Source organism: Chanos chanos, chromosome 1 (genome assembly GCF_902362185.1).
Source record: "Chanos chanos chromosome 1, fChaCha1.1, whole genome shotgun sequence".
NCBI lineage: Eukaryota > Metazoa > Chordata > Actinopteri > Gonorynchiformes > Chanidae > Chanos > Chanos chanos.
In genome coordinates, this window is record NC_044495.1 from 35935618 (window position 1) to 35952526 (window position 16909).

General features: G+C 44.1%; 1 protein-coding gene across 2 annotated transcripts in view; it reads right to left on the minus strand.

The window, feature by feature from the left end:
- reln (reelin) overlaps nt 1-16909 on the minus strand; it is a 105200-nt gene that overhangs the window by 8678 nt on the left and 79613 nt on the right. For both annotated transcript variants that reach the window (XM_030773833.1, XM_030773842.1), the window contains exons 27-55: nt 16607-16813; nt 16113-16348; nt 15724-15881; nt 15275-15482; nt 14789-14865; nt 14132-14290; nt 13599-13797; nt 12448-12717; nt 12197-12337; nt 11860-12037; nt 11251-11335; nt 10921-11103; nt 9517-9685; nt 8264-8366; nt 7755-7981; nt 7126-7349; nt 6697-6844; nt 6140-6398; nt 5325-5574; nt 4947-5115; nt 4538-4678; nt 3404-3581; nt 2953-3146; nt 2428-2693; nt 2051-2205; nt 1585-1799; nt 960-1137; nt 427-602; nt 121-227 (exon numbers count right to left, since the gene is read on the minus strand). In XM_030773833.1, the coding sequence (XP_030629693.1) occupies nt 121-227; nt 427-602; nt 960-1137; nt 1585-1799; nt 2051-2205; nt 2428-2693; nt 2953-3146; nt 3404-3581; nt 4538-4678; nt 4947-5115; nt 5325-5574; nt 6140-6398; nt 6697-6844; nt 7126-7349; nt 7755-7981; nt 8264-8366; nt 9517-9685; nt 10921-11103; nt 11251-11335; nt 11860-12037; nt 12197-12337; nt 12448-12717; nt 13599-13797; nt 14132-14290; nt 14789-14865; nt 15275-15482; nt 15724-15881; nt 16113-16348; nt 16607-16813 (5260 nt within the window). The remainder of the gene's footprint in view (nt 1-120; nt 228-426; nt 603-959; nt 1138-1584; nt 1800-2050; nt 2206-2427; nt 2694-2952; nt 3147-3403; nt 3582-4537; nt 4679-4946; nt 5116-5324; nt 5575-6139; nt 6399-6696; nt 6845-7125; nt 7350-7754; nt 7982-8263; nt 8367-9516; nt 9686-10920; nt 11104-11250; nt 11336-11859; nt 12038-12196; nt 12338-12447; nt 12718-13598; nt 13798-14131; nt 14291-14788; nt 14866-15274; nt 15483-15723; nt 15882-16112; nt 16349-16606; nt 16814-16909) is intronic.

The window sequence follows — 16909 nt, forward strand, 5'->3', positions numbered from 1 at the left end:
CAGAGAGAGAGAGAGAGGGATGGAGGGAGAGAGAAGAGGACATGTGGATCCATAAATATTAAAAAGTAAGGAAGAAAGTGAAGAACTTTGGACTTTAAAGAACAGGACTTTGAAACTAACCTCCATCAGTGGAGTAATCCAGTAACACGCCCTCTTTCCTACAGGTGGGTCGGTGGCACATGGTCATGTTATCTTCACTACCTATCCTGGCCCAGTACTCCACAAACCTAACGCACGCACACACACACACACACACACACACACACAATAATCACAACACAAAGAATGACAAGAAAAATAAAAAAGCACATCAACAAAACACATAAAAACGAATAAAAACGAACAGAAATATCTATAAAAGGTTCCATATGGAACAGAAAAAAAGATGTCATTTATCTGCAAATGAATGAAAATCTGAGTACTGACTTTGCTCCTCGGAGATCCAGGTCAGCTGTGACAGCCTGTCTCGCATCAGCACCACCAAAATAGAGGGCCGTACCCTCCACCAGCACCCCACAGTCAGTGCAGGGTCGACCCCCCTCAAGCACCTGCCACTGCGGTCCATGGGCTCCCTCCCAGTCAAAACGTTCCTTCAGAGAGGCCTACAGGAACACAGCCACACAAGCACTTACACACATACAGAAACAGGCCCTAATAGAGCCAATACTGTGGTAAACAAAGGTCCTACCTACTGTATGCTGAAAGAGTGAGTATTTGTGGAAAAGTTGTCACTCCGAGCAGCTACTGATCATGCAAGTGTCTAATCCATTTGAAAAAATGTGATTCAATAAACCAAGGTGCTGGGCTAATTTAAATATTAGATGTTAGACTATACGTGGGACATCGTATTGCAGGGAAGAGGCTTTGAAGGAGGCACATTGGTACTACTCTTGAAATCTCATATTCTGAACGCTCTTGTGACCCAGTATTCATGGTTCTCATGTCGTGGGTCGTGGTACCTTGAGAGCGGTGCTAGCGTAACAGTTGGGTCCAGTGAAGCCGGGATCACACAGACAACGCTGGTCCAGACAGTCTCCATGACCACCGCAGTGTTTTTCACATGCAGGCCCAATGTAAAAATTCTCTATGGCCCACTGAGTGTCTGAGTGCTGCTGGTAGAAACGGAACCGCACCGCACTGTAAACGCACAAAAAACAGAAGACAGAAATCATTCCCTCTATATGTAAACCGTTCTGACCAAAAAAAAAAAAAAAATGAGCAAGGACATCACACGAGTAGTATTCATTAAAAAAACAAACAAACAAAAACCAGTGCTGTGTCTGTCTGTTACATGACCTTACAAACGTCCAACATTACTGTTAATAAAAACAGAAACGCTAAAGCTGGATAAGCTACTGAATCTGTTCCTCAAACTACATGTTCACAGTTCATATTATACGAGATAGAGTTGTATTATGTTCGGATTAGCAAAGTAAAATGATCACTATCTTGTGTCCACACTGTGGCATGAATGTAAAAAGCTATAATAGCTCTTGCCATCTAAGGACCTATTGATTCTGATCTCTGATCTATCCTAACTGAAAAGTGTGCTATAGCAGAGAGAGATGAGGGGAATAGACTCACGTGTCAGCCAGGCTGTCGGGCAGAGGATACACGGCTCTCTTCCAGCCCTCAGCAGGGAAGAAGACAGAGGGCTGTGATACCTGCCCGCCACAGCGGGGGTCTGCAGGTAGGCACTGAGGCACCAGATACTTCCAGGATACCCCGAAATCTACTGAGTATTGGACATGGACCTGTCTATCTGCATGTCTGTCTGGCTCACTGCAGCCAACCGCTATCTGCAAACATACAGACAAACATACACACATAAATACACAATACAAACTGTTTACTATTCAAAGGCCTTATAAGCACATTACCACATTCTGGTGAACTGTGAATAAATTGACAGCATAGACTTTTGATGTGCTCTGTCTTGTACAAATTTGCAATTCCATACCAGTATTCAGTATATCACTAAATGAATTATGACCTCCCCAAGGGGAAAAAAAAGAACTGATGGATGAAGATGATGCACTGATTCACTGACCTTGAACTGCATCACCCAGCCTTTGCCTGGGATGATGTCATGTGTGACTGCGTACACTTCTCGCCCATCCACATTTCCACACGCCATTACCCCATCGGGGGAACTGCAGAAACGCTGCACCGAACAGTCTTCCGAAAACAACCAGTGATCACTCACTGAGCAAGACAGTAATGGAGAGACAGATTGGGAGAGAGAGAGGGAGAGAGAGAGAGAGAGAGAGAGAGAAACATTTCATTGATAACTAACATACACATAGTTTCTTTTTCACATACATACATTAACTTGGCATGTATTTTGTTCAACACTACCAGGCACTAAAAAGTATTGGATTACTATAAAGTAACCAGAGTTTCCAGACTGGTAAACTCCTCCAATACCTGTTGTGGTCTCCTCCTCATCCTGTTCCTCCTGGCTGAGGAGGCTCATACGGCCAGAGGGGGTCCCATCTGCTGGGGCTCTCTCGTGATTGGGTAAGGCCACCCCACCGAACGTGTCTGAAATCTGGGCTCTCGGGTCTGAGCCTGATATGAGCACATTATCCAGTGCCCAGTCTCCGTGATCCGCCCCCTCATGCTGGGGCTGCCACCAGCGAATGCGTACCCCCTCCTCCCGCGCTGCAGGGGGTAGGAGCACATTCACAAATCTGTGGATAGAGACCAAAAGTGAGAGCATGTCCATAGAGTATGGTTTCCATGGTTTTTGGAATCCTGTACAAACCAAAAATAATGAAATGCTGTAAACCAATGTAAATCCAGCACAAATATATCTAACTTGCAAAACTTAAAAAAATACCATTCAGCTCTGAGACAAAAAGTGTAACACTGTGGCGTGGATCTGAAAATCAAGAACGTTCTTTCAGTGCCACATACAATGTAAAAAGTCTGACTATATCATATTCTTACCCAGGCTTACTGTACTGGTCATAGAAAATCTCAGTCAGCAGGTTCCAGCTGATGCCTCCATTAAGGCTGAACTCCAGTAGCACTCCCTGGTTACGGTTGCTGGGGGGAACCATGCAGCCGTACATGAAGTAGAACTGAATGAACTCAGCGTTAGTCAGGTTCAGGTCCACAGTCACCAACTGGCGGGTGCAGCTCTGAAAAAAAGACAATAAATACCTCAGATATGAAGACATGAAGGAAGCCTTTATAAGACAGTCTCATTTGCTCTATCAACGAAACAAATTACAACTTTCTACTGAACACCTTAAGTCATATGTTCATGAGTCAAGACTCGGACCAAGAGTAAGAACATGAAACTTTAGTCTAGAAGTGCACTAAAACAGTCTGAAAAACAGTTGCAGACTTGGAGTGATCAGTTAACTGGACAAGTTTGACAGACAGGTGTTTATACCCCACTGAAGTGCAGAGCAGCTCCTGAGGCCACAGCCCCACACATGCTGCTCAGTTTGCCCCCGGTCAGCAGGTGCCAGTGGCTGAGAGAGGGGCTGCGACTGAAACTGTCCTTCAGCTGAGTGGGCAAGGTCACCAGAGGCTTGTCACAGTACTCCCCACCCCATTCTGGGTCACACCTACAAGGTTACAAGAAGGTTGTAATCAAATATAAACAGAGAAGAGGTAACAGATAGAAGCCAGTTGATGACTCTCAGTTGGTACGGGAAAAGAAAGTAGTGCAAAGTGTAAATCAGTTGCGGAATCAAATCAAGGCCCCCAAGTCTTCAACACACGCACAATGTTTTAGCCCACGCTTAATTTGTAGAGAATGAATCTTTGGTCATGTGACTGCTTAAGTAACAGTTAACAATATTGGAACCAAATAGCAACATCCAGTGGTTAGTTAGAGGTGCTAGATAAGTGTAACAGTGTCCCCAAAAAGACCCCGTGGAGACAGTCAATGTCACCATGTGTTGCCGAAGAAGTGTGTGGTAGTCGACACCCTCTCTGGCCAGCGTGAGATTTGTCTACAAGTGACGAGATAGAAATACAGGGGAACTGGCCACCACTAAATTAGGATGTAGGTCATAGTTTCAAGACCAGATTTTTACATCCACTAGAGGGCACCAGTCAACATTACATGCCTGTTACATATTTCAACCACAATGGGTCACAGACACCAGTTCAGCATTGTTCAGTCATACACTGGTCGATTTACTGGGTTTTGAAATCTAAAGTATGGAACACCTTGGTTGATAGTAATCCGTTAGACCATTCATACAGATATTTAATTATTCGAAGGTAAGCCTTGGACCTGAATATGAAAAGCTTTGGGCCTTTGCTTTAAAGATGTTTCATATTTAAACAATGATATACAACAAATATTAACTGTGAGGGTGTCACAATGTTTACCGAGCCTCTATGTGTCACATTAATGAACCCAAAGCTTAAAGTCGTATGTAACTTCACATATAAACAGATCTCACGTAGCTGGAGCTGAAGTGGAAAATTCTACAGTTCAAGCCATCCATGCAACATAAACATGACGTCAGTCGGACTGCCAGCCCACAGGTACCAGTCTGTCGGTACTTACACACAAGAGTTCTTCCTGCAGCGCCCATGTCCCGAGCACATGTCAGGACAGCCGTCTCCAATGTAGAGGTTATCCAGAGCCCAGGTCTGCTGCTTGTCAAACGGAGCCTGCTGCAACCAGCGAAACCGAGTGGCTGGAGACCTGTCCAAAGTCGGCAAACAATCATCATCATTTCAAATGTAGCCTGCTGGTTATTATTCTCCTGATGTATATTTGAAACATGGTATGCGTAGTGCGGTGTGTGCGGTTGGCTGTTATTTTACAGCAGAATACAGACTTGTGACCTACTTTGCCTATGAGTGTGGGTTCATGTGTAGTTCTCGTACTCTGTGTTGGAAGCTCTCTATACATTAGCGTGTATGTGTGTATATGTGTGTGCGTGGGTTTCATCAACTCTGTGGGACTCTACCTGGCGTAAGGTGGGATTGGTAAGGTGACTCGTCCCCACTTGTTGAATGTGTCTGAGACAAGGAGTCTTTGGAGTGTGTAGGATGTGCAGTCTGGACTGGTGGGCAGACAGTCTCTCACCAATGGCTGCCATGTCAAACCCAGGTCGAGAGAGTACTCCAGCTCAATTGCTGTCCATACAGACAGACAGACAGACAAACAGACACACACACACACACACACACAAATATATATCATATATCAATATGCACAGAGCAGTGCGACAGAAGAAAACAGTACCAGGGAAACAGTGATTACTTCCTCATTTCAGTGACATTGCTATGACCTGAAACCTTCTGCAATCAAGATTATATTGTTCATTTTTTGTCTGCTGCTTTACCATAGCAGGAGTTGGTGACAGAGCAGGAGGCAGAGAAGTCAAACTGGATGAAGGCGTCTTGGCCCACGCTTATGTCTGTGGTGACGCCGTAGCGTGTGTTGGATTTTTCGATGAAAGCGAAAGCTTCGCCGTCTGAGCCACACACAGGCATACGCGTACCCCCTGGGTGCAGCAGCCAAGAACGTCCGTCTGTGGAGGAGAAGTCATCTTCCAGAGGTCCCCAACCACTGGCACTGCCACCAACCACCACCTAAACACACAATCACGTACAAACACAATGGATTCATCCCAAGTATTAATACACTGGACCAGTGGCACAATATTCAGTTTCATGATCACAAACATACCGGTATTGAATTATCGCTAAACTGTTAGTTTCTTCAACTGGGGGTCTGTTTTCCTTTGGTATCGGTCACAACATACAAGTGCTACACTTTCGGGATTACAACATTGCGTATTGATAAGTTGGTGGCCAGTGTAAACATTTCTGCTGCTGTGAGTACAGCCCACAAAGTCTTCAGAAGAGATGACAGTCTGACAGCCTGACCTGGCGGCAAAATCTCATGATGATTTTGAACCTAAATGTATGCGACGATATGTAAATGTATGGTACTGATTGCTAAGGTTGTCAAGAGTCAGAGAAACCACAAAAACAATCCATCACTGATGTAAGACAGCCTGACATGCTGATAGCTATTTCCTTGGCTTTGCTAAATTCCCAGACCACTGTGTGAAAAAGATTTCCTTAATCTGAGCTGAAAACGTTAAAAAAATGGTAATATGGGAGAGATTTTCATTGGCTGCTACTCTCTGACCTTATCGATGACCCACGGACTGTGGAAGTGACCGTTCTCAGAGGGCTGCCACCAGCGCAGACGGGTGGCGGGGGTACGTGCACGCAGCGGGATCTCTAGGGCCACCAGGTGAGCCTGGTTACTACTGTTGCTGTAGAGGAACTCCTGGAGGAGGCCCCAGGACAGCCCCCCATCTGTGGAGAACTGCAGGAGCACGGGCTGAGAGCGGGGGTCTGGGGCTACTTTCCCACAGCCCAAGCGCAGGAAGAACTGAACAAATCTGCAGGGAGTGTGAGAAGGATGAGAATGTTCTGCTGCAGTAGACAGCATGGGTTTACTACAAATATTACAGCTTGTGATTGAGTCTTTTCTATTTGTCAACATAGGTCGCTAAGATACACTTAAATTTTTCTAATGAATTGCCTGCAATTTTAAGGACTCTATCAACTAATCTGTGTGTGTGTGTGTGTGTGTGTGTGTGTGTGTGTGTATTTGTGCGTATGCTGCCACTGCTGCAAAGGTGTGTGTGTGTGTCTGCATAACAAAAGTACTAGAGTGCTTTTGTGCTTGTCCAGTACCTAGCATTAGACAGATCCATGTCTGTGGTCTCCAGCATGCGTAATCCATCTTCACTGAAGAACAGGTGGTTCCCACTGGTCATGATACCACATTTTCTGGAAGGTTTTCCACCACTCAGCAACTTAAAGCGCTCAGTGTTTAAAGCCCCTCCTATGAACAGACGTGTGTAGTTAAACAACTAATGTAACATAGACCGTGCTATGCCTTTGACCAGCATTCACCGTTTTAGTCATGACAAAACTCTCACTCTAGAAAATAGGGCTGGCTGTGTCCACACCGCAAATCTTTGTTTATTTAGTATAAATAATATAACATTGAGCATGAAAGATGATCTTACCATTGACACACACACAAATATGCATATACACATACACACACACACACACACACACACACACACACAAGTGAACATGTATGTGCTCCTGTACCTTCGAAGTCCTCCTTCAAGAAGTCTGGGTTGGGTGTGTCTGGAACAGAGCAGTCAGGGCCAGAGTAGCTTGGGTCACATTCACAGTGTGTGCCCCTCACACAAGCCCCATGGCCATTACACATGTCCTGACACTGAGGTCCAATGTAGACATTGTCCAAGGCCCACGTGGGCGGGGCCATGCCACCTGAATAGAAGCCTTGGTACCAACGGAACCTCACTGACCTTGAGTACAGATAGAAAGAGGAGCCTTGTTAGTTAAACATGTAAACTAGACGAAATTGGTCAGTTTTATAACTGAATAAGGATTATTTCTCTCTTCAGGAGAATATAGAATGCTCCCAACTGCAAGCAGGAATAACTATTACAGGTTAGTGGTTAATAGTTATTAGCTTCTGACTGATTTTTTCCCCTTGTGTACTTAATTTTATGGGCGAAAAAGTAGCACACTTAGAAAAGACCTTGAATAACCTCTGATGCATAGAAAAACAGCCTTTTTCTGACCCCATTTATATTGTGAACAAACCTTTCTTTCTATCCAAAATCCATGAATGCAATCTCTATGTCTTCATGTACTGAAGTATGCAGGGCAGTCTGATAAGGTATGGTGTCTAGACTCTTTTCACTCACCCACACAGGCGTAGCTTGCCAAAGTGGATAACCTCCCTCCTCCACCCGTGGGTGGTGCCAGGGTAGTAGATACTGGCAGGGTGGAGCTCGGTGGAGCAGAGGGAGCTAGGCTGAGGGCCTCCAGCACACAGAGGCACCAGGAGGTGCCAAGTGGCTCCAAAATCCCGTGAGAACTCCAGCCGCACTGGGTTTGCAGAGGAGCTCTCTGCATTGCAGCCCACATTGATCTGAAAATCATAAGAGATTTGACAGTTAAGGTGTAGCTCATATATACTTGGACAACACCATGAATTATCAGCAACTGAGAGAGGTGAGGTCTCTGAATTGGAGGAAGTACAGGTAGTGTAATTGATGCTTGAGGGGGGACAGCAAAATATAATGGCACAAAAAAAAGCACAGTCACATCATTTGTTGTGAGTATTGAATTTTGATGGTCATTTTTTGTTCATTTTATCCACAATATATTTCAGCTTATTTTTCCTTTTGCTTTTTGTACCCTGTCTCTGTACCTCAAATTGGATAATGGTGTTCTCACTGACGTCAATGTCTCTTGTAGTGATAGAGTGCTCTCCAAGTTCACTGGACACAAACACCATTGCTGAGTCATCCTCCCTACAGACAGACAAAACACACAGTTATAGTCATAATATCACCTGAGGCAATACACTAACACATTACTTTTCCACAAACTCCTAGCCAATACAAAAGTATAGAATCTAAATGATACACAGATCTGTATGCAAAATGAATCATGAATTTATCAGTACAAGAAATATACTTTTTTTAGGTCTTTTTTGATTTCTAATAATGACTTATTATCATAATGAATCTTGTGTCACTATTAGTACATTAATGAAAATATTGATTTGTAGAAGGACAGGGAATACTATGTGCCTCTGATAACATTATACATGCAAAGTTATTACTGGTCTCATGAAGAGTTATTATGCATTACAGGTATCTTACGGAAAGGTTTGACATTTCATTCTTTCACCACTGTTTTCTCACTTTAAAACATCCACACAGATAGGATTTTGGCCGGGACTGTTGAATTTCAAGATTTTAACAATTAAGACACTTAGCTGGAAACAAACGGAATAACTGTGGCCATATTGTGGATGTCCAAATCTCTGGCCCTTTTTTTGGTTGTGGGAAAATTGTGGTTGTCACAAATTGGAGGAGAAACTGGATGCATTTGCAACTTTCCAGTTTTTATTTAACAAAGGGCAGGCAAGGAAATGAAGGCGCAGGAAAACAAAAAACAAGGCAAGATTCAAAATGGCACAGAGACTTATTAAGATACTTCAGGTAACATCACACAAGACAATACAAAGACTTCACAACGAAACTAAGGAAAATCAATGATATGTATACAAAGAGCACGCCAGGGTCGATTAACTGGAAAACAGCTGAACACACCCCAAACCAGGTGTGCACAATGATAGAAAAATTAAATGAAAGAAACAACAAAAACAAGGAAGCGACTAAACAGAAAACCTGGCTCAAATTGGCCAGTAGAGAGACAATGTGAGGATCATGGTGTGACACTCTGCTTCCAGAAATGAGACAGTCAAGGTTTGCATCTTAAAATTCAGTTATCACAGCTATTGCAATGAATCAAGCCATTGTCTCTTAAGTTATTTGCTGCACGAACCTGATAGTGAAAAGCAGGAAACGCTGAGGAACAATATCTTTAAGTGAATTGTCACAGTATAGAGTACAACATACAATAAAATCAGAATATCAATAGATCCATACTCACAGGCCACCCTTCTGGTAGGGGCAGTATAAGCCAGTGTTGCCTCCTGGGTAGAAAAGCCAGTTGTATTCCTGAGGTCCACCCTCAAAGCTCTCTGATAGGACGGGAGGATTATTCAGTGAACTGCCATCAATGATGAGGTCATCGATCACCCACACTTCCTCTTTTTTCCCTAAGAGTAGGCAAAAAAACAAACAAATAAATAAAATAAAATAAATAAAAGAGGTTAAGAGAGAGAATGAAAACAGATGTTAGAGCAGTATAAAGTGTAACGCTGGTGTGTGTTGTCATCGGACATTCATTCATTCATTCATTCATTATCTAAACCGCTTGTCCTGATTAGGGTCGCGGGGGCGCTGGAGCCTATCCCAGCGGACATAGGGCAAAAGGCGGGGGAAACACGCTGGACAGGTCGCCAGTCCATTGCAGGGCAGACACACAGACAAACACACTCACATACCTAAGGGCAATTTTAGTGTCTCCAATTCACCTAACCTGCATGTCTTTGGACTATGGGAGGAAACCCACGCAGACAACATGCAAACTCCACACAGAAAGGACCCGGCCGGGAACCAAACCTGAAACCTTCTTGCTGTGAGGCAACAGCACTACCCACTGCGCCACCGTGCCGCCGTCATCGGACATGATTTGTTTGAATTGTGCATGCTAAACACATCTGATGTGATTTGCTGTCTAGAACAAAGCAAGCCTACACAAGGTAGCTGAGTAATAACTGAGTGATTAGAACAGTGATGGAAAAAAACTTGAAAACCACTATTAGCCGGTCAGTTACAAATTAAGAAAAATCTTCCCTTTCCTTCTAAAATTCACCATTCTACGGTTTGCAGTTTGTTTTGTGAGAGTGTTCTGCCAGTTTTTCATGTGTGCAAAAAAATCTCACATCTCATGTTCAAGTGGAAGTGATCAAGGTACTGGGAGATAGATATGGCTACAGGTGTAGCCCGATCAAAAATGTATTTGTTATCTGTACATTGTTATTGCAAGATATTAATAAAATTATTGGTATGTGTATACGTGTGTGTTGTCTTACTGTTGCGGATTTTTGTGTAATAAGATAAAGAGTTTATTCAGCAACACATTCATTATATACTCCCACATGATCAGCATGGTCTGTATGTGTGTGAATCAGCAGAAGTATTCCGAAGTACCTTATGTCAGTGGAACTTTTGAGAATACTGTACATTAAAATTGTAGGTGAGACAGAACACAGCAATAGATTCTATTTTGTTTAATACTTGTTCAGTGACTTGATGGAAAGTGTTATTTCTAAATCTGATCAGTGTCATTCGTGTTCATCCTTCGCACAAAAGGAGGCTTATGTTTATTGTTTGCATTTGAGTGTGTGTATGTGTGTGTGGGTGTGTGTGTGTGTGTGTGCATGCTCACCATTGTTGTACGGCTGCCACAGTCTAAATCGCGTGGCATTTGTCTGGGCACTGGGAGGAAGCGGCAGGTGCAGGAACAGTGTATCAGTGGAGGTAGGGAAGTAAAACTCGTCCAAAAGCAGCCAGCTGATCCCCCCATTCACTGAATACTGCAGCAACACTGAGTGAGATCTCTCAGGCACACCTTTACATGTAACACACACACACACACACACACACACACACAGACGCAGAGGTCACATAAGACATCACTTAGTTGTACTGCATGTTAACAAGCAACTTAAAGACAGATGCACTTTCATAGCAATGCTCTCATATTCAATATGCTCACCTTTGGTGATGAATTTGAATGAGAACTGAATATACATGGTACTGGTGCAATCAAGATCCCGAGACACCAGCATGCGAAGACCCTCCTATGATGACAAAGCAGAGATTTACGAAAGAATATACAAACAGGATAAACTAAAGCTGGATCCACTAGACTGAAAGCAGAGATAAAAAGAGAAAGGCAGAAAGACTCAGAAGAATGTAACAATTTAAAATCAATGAGGACCAGATGACATGGAAAAGTAAATGATGTGGTAATGCAGACTATTAAATGAAAATGTTGGAAAACCAAAAAGATCATTGTAAACAAGGTGCAGCTTGTTTTGTGACCAAAAAAACATTAGTGTTTTGCCAAGATTCCAAAGCTATGAAGTCTGCAAGATATATTGTGCTATCGATTTAGAATCAAATTAAAAAGACACAAAACATTTGTTGCCAAACACACCATGTTTCCAGTTATTATTTGCAGATGAGCCAGTCCTCTTATAACAATATGAGGCGGTACACTAGGATTACCACATTTTCGTGCTAGACTACATGCATCAACTCATGGCCATTCTCTTTGCTATCTTTGCCAGAGAACACAGAACACACTGTCTGAGTGTCTCACCCCTTTGAATATGAGGGCAGTGCCAGATTTAAGGGGCTCTCCACTCAACGTGCCCCTCTCAGCCCCGTAGACCTCGGGCCAAGTCTCCAGTCGCAGGTTTTCGTTGAAATCATCTCGAAGTACTGAAGGCAGAGGGGCCAGGGGCACACAGTGGGCACCACCGTAACCCCTGTCACAGCTTAGAGACAAGGAGAGACACAGAGACGTCATTAATTAATCACCGCTCTGAGCTTTTTAAAAAAGACTTTTAAAAAAAGAATGTAAAGGAGAGAGAGAGAAAGAGAAAGGCAAGGCTTGTGTGTGCTAGCACTAACAGACTGTGAGGAGAAGCACTCACACACAGCGGCCGTTGTCACAGAGGCCGTGACCAGAACACATCCAGGGGCAGCCCGGAGACAGAAGCACATTGTCTAGAGCCCAGCCATCGGCGCCAGGAATAAAGTGAGGTTGGATCCAACGGAACCGGGTCCTGGGAGAGCTAAAGAAGAACGGAGAAGAAGTACAATGTTACCCAATGCAGTGAGGCTTACTGAGAAGAACTCAAAGACTATGTAGGTATAGCAAATGCAATGCTTCGTTATGACCTACTTGGCAGCACTGGGCAGGTAGACGGTGACCCTTCTCCAGCGAGAGTACTGCGGAGTACTGTACACTGAGCTCTGGGTGTACCCGGCACAGCCGATGGCAGGGGGTACGCACTCGGGCGTGAGGAGGGTCCAGTGTCGGCCACAGTCGGTGGAAAACTCAAGGCGGACTCCGTGGGCTGGGGTCACGGCCTTACTGCAGCCCATGCTCAGGTCAAACTGCAGGAAAGATGAGCCTGACACCTCAAAATCCCAGCTCTCTGCGTAACGTGGCCTCTCTGAGTATACAAACAACAACAACAACAAGAAAAGAGGGCTGAATGCTTTGGGACATTTCTTTTCAATTATTCTCAGACACATTAACCAAGTATTATTTCGCGACGCATATTACTATGACCTCAGGAATCCAACAGTGGCCTATGCATATTACCACCCCAATCATGTGGTAGACCATCTTAGAGACAAATGCTCCAAGCAGCGTGGGAGAGGAAAAAATGCATTACAACTGCACAAAAAACGTGTGAGAGCTAGTGTAAATAACCACTAAAGGAGCATAATTTCATCATGTTGTAGTCCTCTGTATGCAGACAGAAAACAAATTGAGAAAAGAAAAGTGCAGCTGAGTCTCTGTAGAAACATTTTATATTGGAATTAGGGGTGATTTATTGGTAATTTGTGTGTAATTTAATGGATAAAATGGAGCTCCATTTGATTTATGCTCATTTCACTCAACATCACAATAGCTGTTTACATATTCTCTAGAAATGGGTATTTATGGAAGTCTTCCAAACAGCTCTCACCGGTCCAGAGAAATTGATGACCCTCAATATTTGCACAAAATAAGGTTCCGCACAGCTTGATAGCAAAAATGAATAACAGCTAACCATTTAAATTAAATTTGAGGGCATTAATTATTCAGAATCTGCAGCCATTCATGCCAAGATACGATTAAATTCAGCCTGTATATTTCTTACCCAACTCATTAATTGAAATATAATAAAACTTCAGTTTCATCAAGGCCCATCCCTCCTAGACTGGCTCAGACCACTTGAGTGCATGTCACAGGGGGAGAAGGGCAAGGATTGTACCACACAGTAAAGGGGGGAGGAGGTAGGTATATGTGATAAGAAGAATAACAGAAGTCTCAGCTTGGACTCACTGTCATTGGTCTCCGAGTTGAAAGATAGGGCTGTATCCAGAGAAAGGCAGTCCACAGTGACCTCCCCGCCTTGTACACGGTACCAGTTGTGTCTCAAAGGCGATGTTCCGTCAAACTTGTCATGGAAACCAGTCCTGGAGCTATCGTTCATTCCAATCAGAACATCGTCCAGAGCCCACTGCGCTGTGTGTTTACCTGCAAAAAAAAGCAAAACATAGAGAGATGAGTAGTGTGAATAGAGAGACCTGTATGGGTACATGTGAAAGAAATTTATTTATGCCCGGTGAAGAGAACAGTACAATCACCATTCCAGAGCTATCTGTAGCTGTTCTATTTTTCATTAAAATTAAGTTCATTACAAAGAGGTGCTTAACCACAGTACTCTGCTGTTACACTGGAAACAGTGTTTATTTTATAGTCATGGAAACTATTAAAAGATCTTAATACAGATTGTCAACACACAAAGTCTTATAGAAGTGACAGGGTTGGCTCTGCGTGACCTGCAGGGACAGTGGTCCAGATGACCCACCTTGCTGTGGCTGCCACCATCGGAAGGCAGTGTAGGGGGTCTTGGCCGGAGAAGGGAGCTCAATGGTCACCACCTGAGGCTCCAAAAAGGAGCCAAAGTCCAGCTCCCTCATGAAATGCCACTGGACACCGTTATTGGTAGAAAACTGAACGATTACGCCTGTAAAACCAGAGGAGAGGAGAGAAGAGGACAGGAGAAGAGAGGAAAGGAAAGGAAGGATGAACAAACGGTTTGATGCCAGTGATGATGCTAGTCTTTTTATCGTGGTTCTGTTGCTGCAGGACTCGTGAAGTTCAAATAATCTGGAGCTCTGTGTTGTCTGTACACTGTGGTGTTCCTGATAAGACAGGTAGCTTGTTCTGCTTCAGGCTAACTGATCAAGAACGCAACGCACTGATGTCTGGTGCAGGTCTTTTCATTTCAGCTTCAAGGGAACCGACATCTAAAAGTGCTGGCTACGTTAGAAAGCCTCATGGTGATCAAACAGAAAGAAGGGAAGAAAATTGAGAAAGAGAGGAATAAGAAATCATCAAACTGTGGGACAGTAAGGCCCAGAAAGCTGCAGTGACAAAGGGTCACCACCTACTGGCAGCAGAGGACCTGAGGGAACAGACATTGGGGAGATGAATAGCAAGAGAAGCAGTGATAAAAGCTGACCTTCGTTGCGGGTTCGTGGCCGGGTACAGGTGGGGCCCATGTTCTTCCCCCCAATTCGAATGTAAAACTGAACAAGGCTGCATAGACAGAGAGTAGAATCTCAGGGATTTAAGACAGGAAACTGTAGCAGAAGCACTCAAATGACCTTTTTTCCCAAGAGTCAAAAGTCTATGATCAGTTGATTAAAGAGCTTCAGAGTCACTGTGTTCACTGTAGGTGAATATTTGGGTAAATGCTACAACATTAAAGCTAATCAGTTTGGTTTGAATATGCTTGTTAGGTGCAAATATATTAACTGCACTGTAGGAGTTAGGGCATAATTTGCTTCAAGAAGAGATCTGATCCCTTTTGAAGATGCGAATAAATTTGCTTCATCAAACAGAATTTAAATGCGATATATAAAGAAATAACATAATAACCATAAATAACTTGATTTCTAATATTCTGAGTAATGACAGCCCCTTGCATTGGCGGTAATGCACTGACCGAGTGTTGGTGGTGTCCAAAGGCACGGTTCTGGCCTCTCTTCTGCCTGAACTGCTGAAATAGAGAGCCTTTCCCTCGCTAATGGTGCCACAGCCATCTCCAATCTGCCCCCCACTCAAACTCTGCCACAGTGGACTCAGCTTGCCCTCAAAACTCTCAGCCAGCTCCGTAGGGCTGGGCACAGATGGCACACAGCTGTCCTGCTCCACTGATGGACCAGCACAAAAACACAACACACACAAACACACACAACACACACACACACACACACACACACATATACACAGAGGGGGGGGGGGGAATTCATCATTAAGATTATAAATCCTGTTTTCACAAAAAGGGCATATGTGACATTTCTCAGAATCTTACATGAGAACAATCCATTACATACACTTTCCCAGTTCTCTGCTCTGTTGGACCAGTGGTATGCGAACCTGTCCATGACTCACCTGTGTATCCCATGTCACAGAAGCAGACTCCTGAGATGCAGTCTCCATGGCCTCCGCAGTGGTTGGGACAGGGCTCAGAGATGTACACGCCATCCAGAGCAAAGGCTGGGGCATCCCGATACACACTGCTCTCCTGGAACCAGCGGAACCGTGTTTTACTGAAGGAGAGGAAGACACAGCGCAACTTCAATAAAAGTCTTAGCTGACACAGTGAGACAAGAGACTCTTCATCTGGTTGGTGTCTTGGGCCAAGAAAAAGACACAGTAATTTGTACTGCGATATACTGAATGTAAACATGAAAATGTACTGCGACAACATAACCGAATCTGTTTAATATGATTAACAAATGAATGATGTCATTAACCATTGTGGAATGATTCTGTAATACCTGGCAGCAACATTCCGAGGGATCACCACGGTAACCCTGGTCCAGCGCTCATAGTCTCCGGTGTTGTACACAGTGGGCTCTCTCAGCTCACGACCACTGCCCTCACAGCCTCCTGCCCCTGGGGAGCCTGGGTAACAGCCCTCCCGTACCAGAGCCCAGGTGCGCCCTGCATCATGGGAGTACTGTAGCAGCACGGGGGCTGAGGCACTGAACTGAGACTCACAGCCAATGTTAAGCTAGAGAGAGAGAGGGAGAGAGAAATGAAGTAGAAATAAACCATAATTTACAATGTTTAAGTAATAATACAATGTTTTGTTCTTTCCCATAGCATAAAATCCTTCATTAAAGAAAATAATTACCACATAAAGTGACATTTTAACTGAGGCTGAGAGAGAGAGAGACCCCAAGAGACTGAAAGACAGATTATGTTCAGTCACCATGTCATACGGAAATTTTTCTCTTTTTTCTGGAGCACCAGGTAATTCCAAATGTACCTTAAATTGTAGAGTATATCCAGGACGGAGGGCCAAGTCTCTCGTCACAGCAACCCTGTCCCCGTCCGATCGACCAAACACCATGGCCGAGGGTGTTGGGGCACAGAAGCTGCCGTTCCTCTCCTTCTCCAAGCCTTCGTTTCCCAGCATCAGCCACACACTCATCTGGTTCAGAGGATAGTCAAACGCTGGCTTCTCATAGAAATTCTGAGAGAATAAAGCAAAGACAGGGCGATTTTAGATTTCAGGTTGCACCAGTCACGTCACTCATCTTGTACCTTGACGACAGTTTAAGGCTGAAGG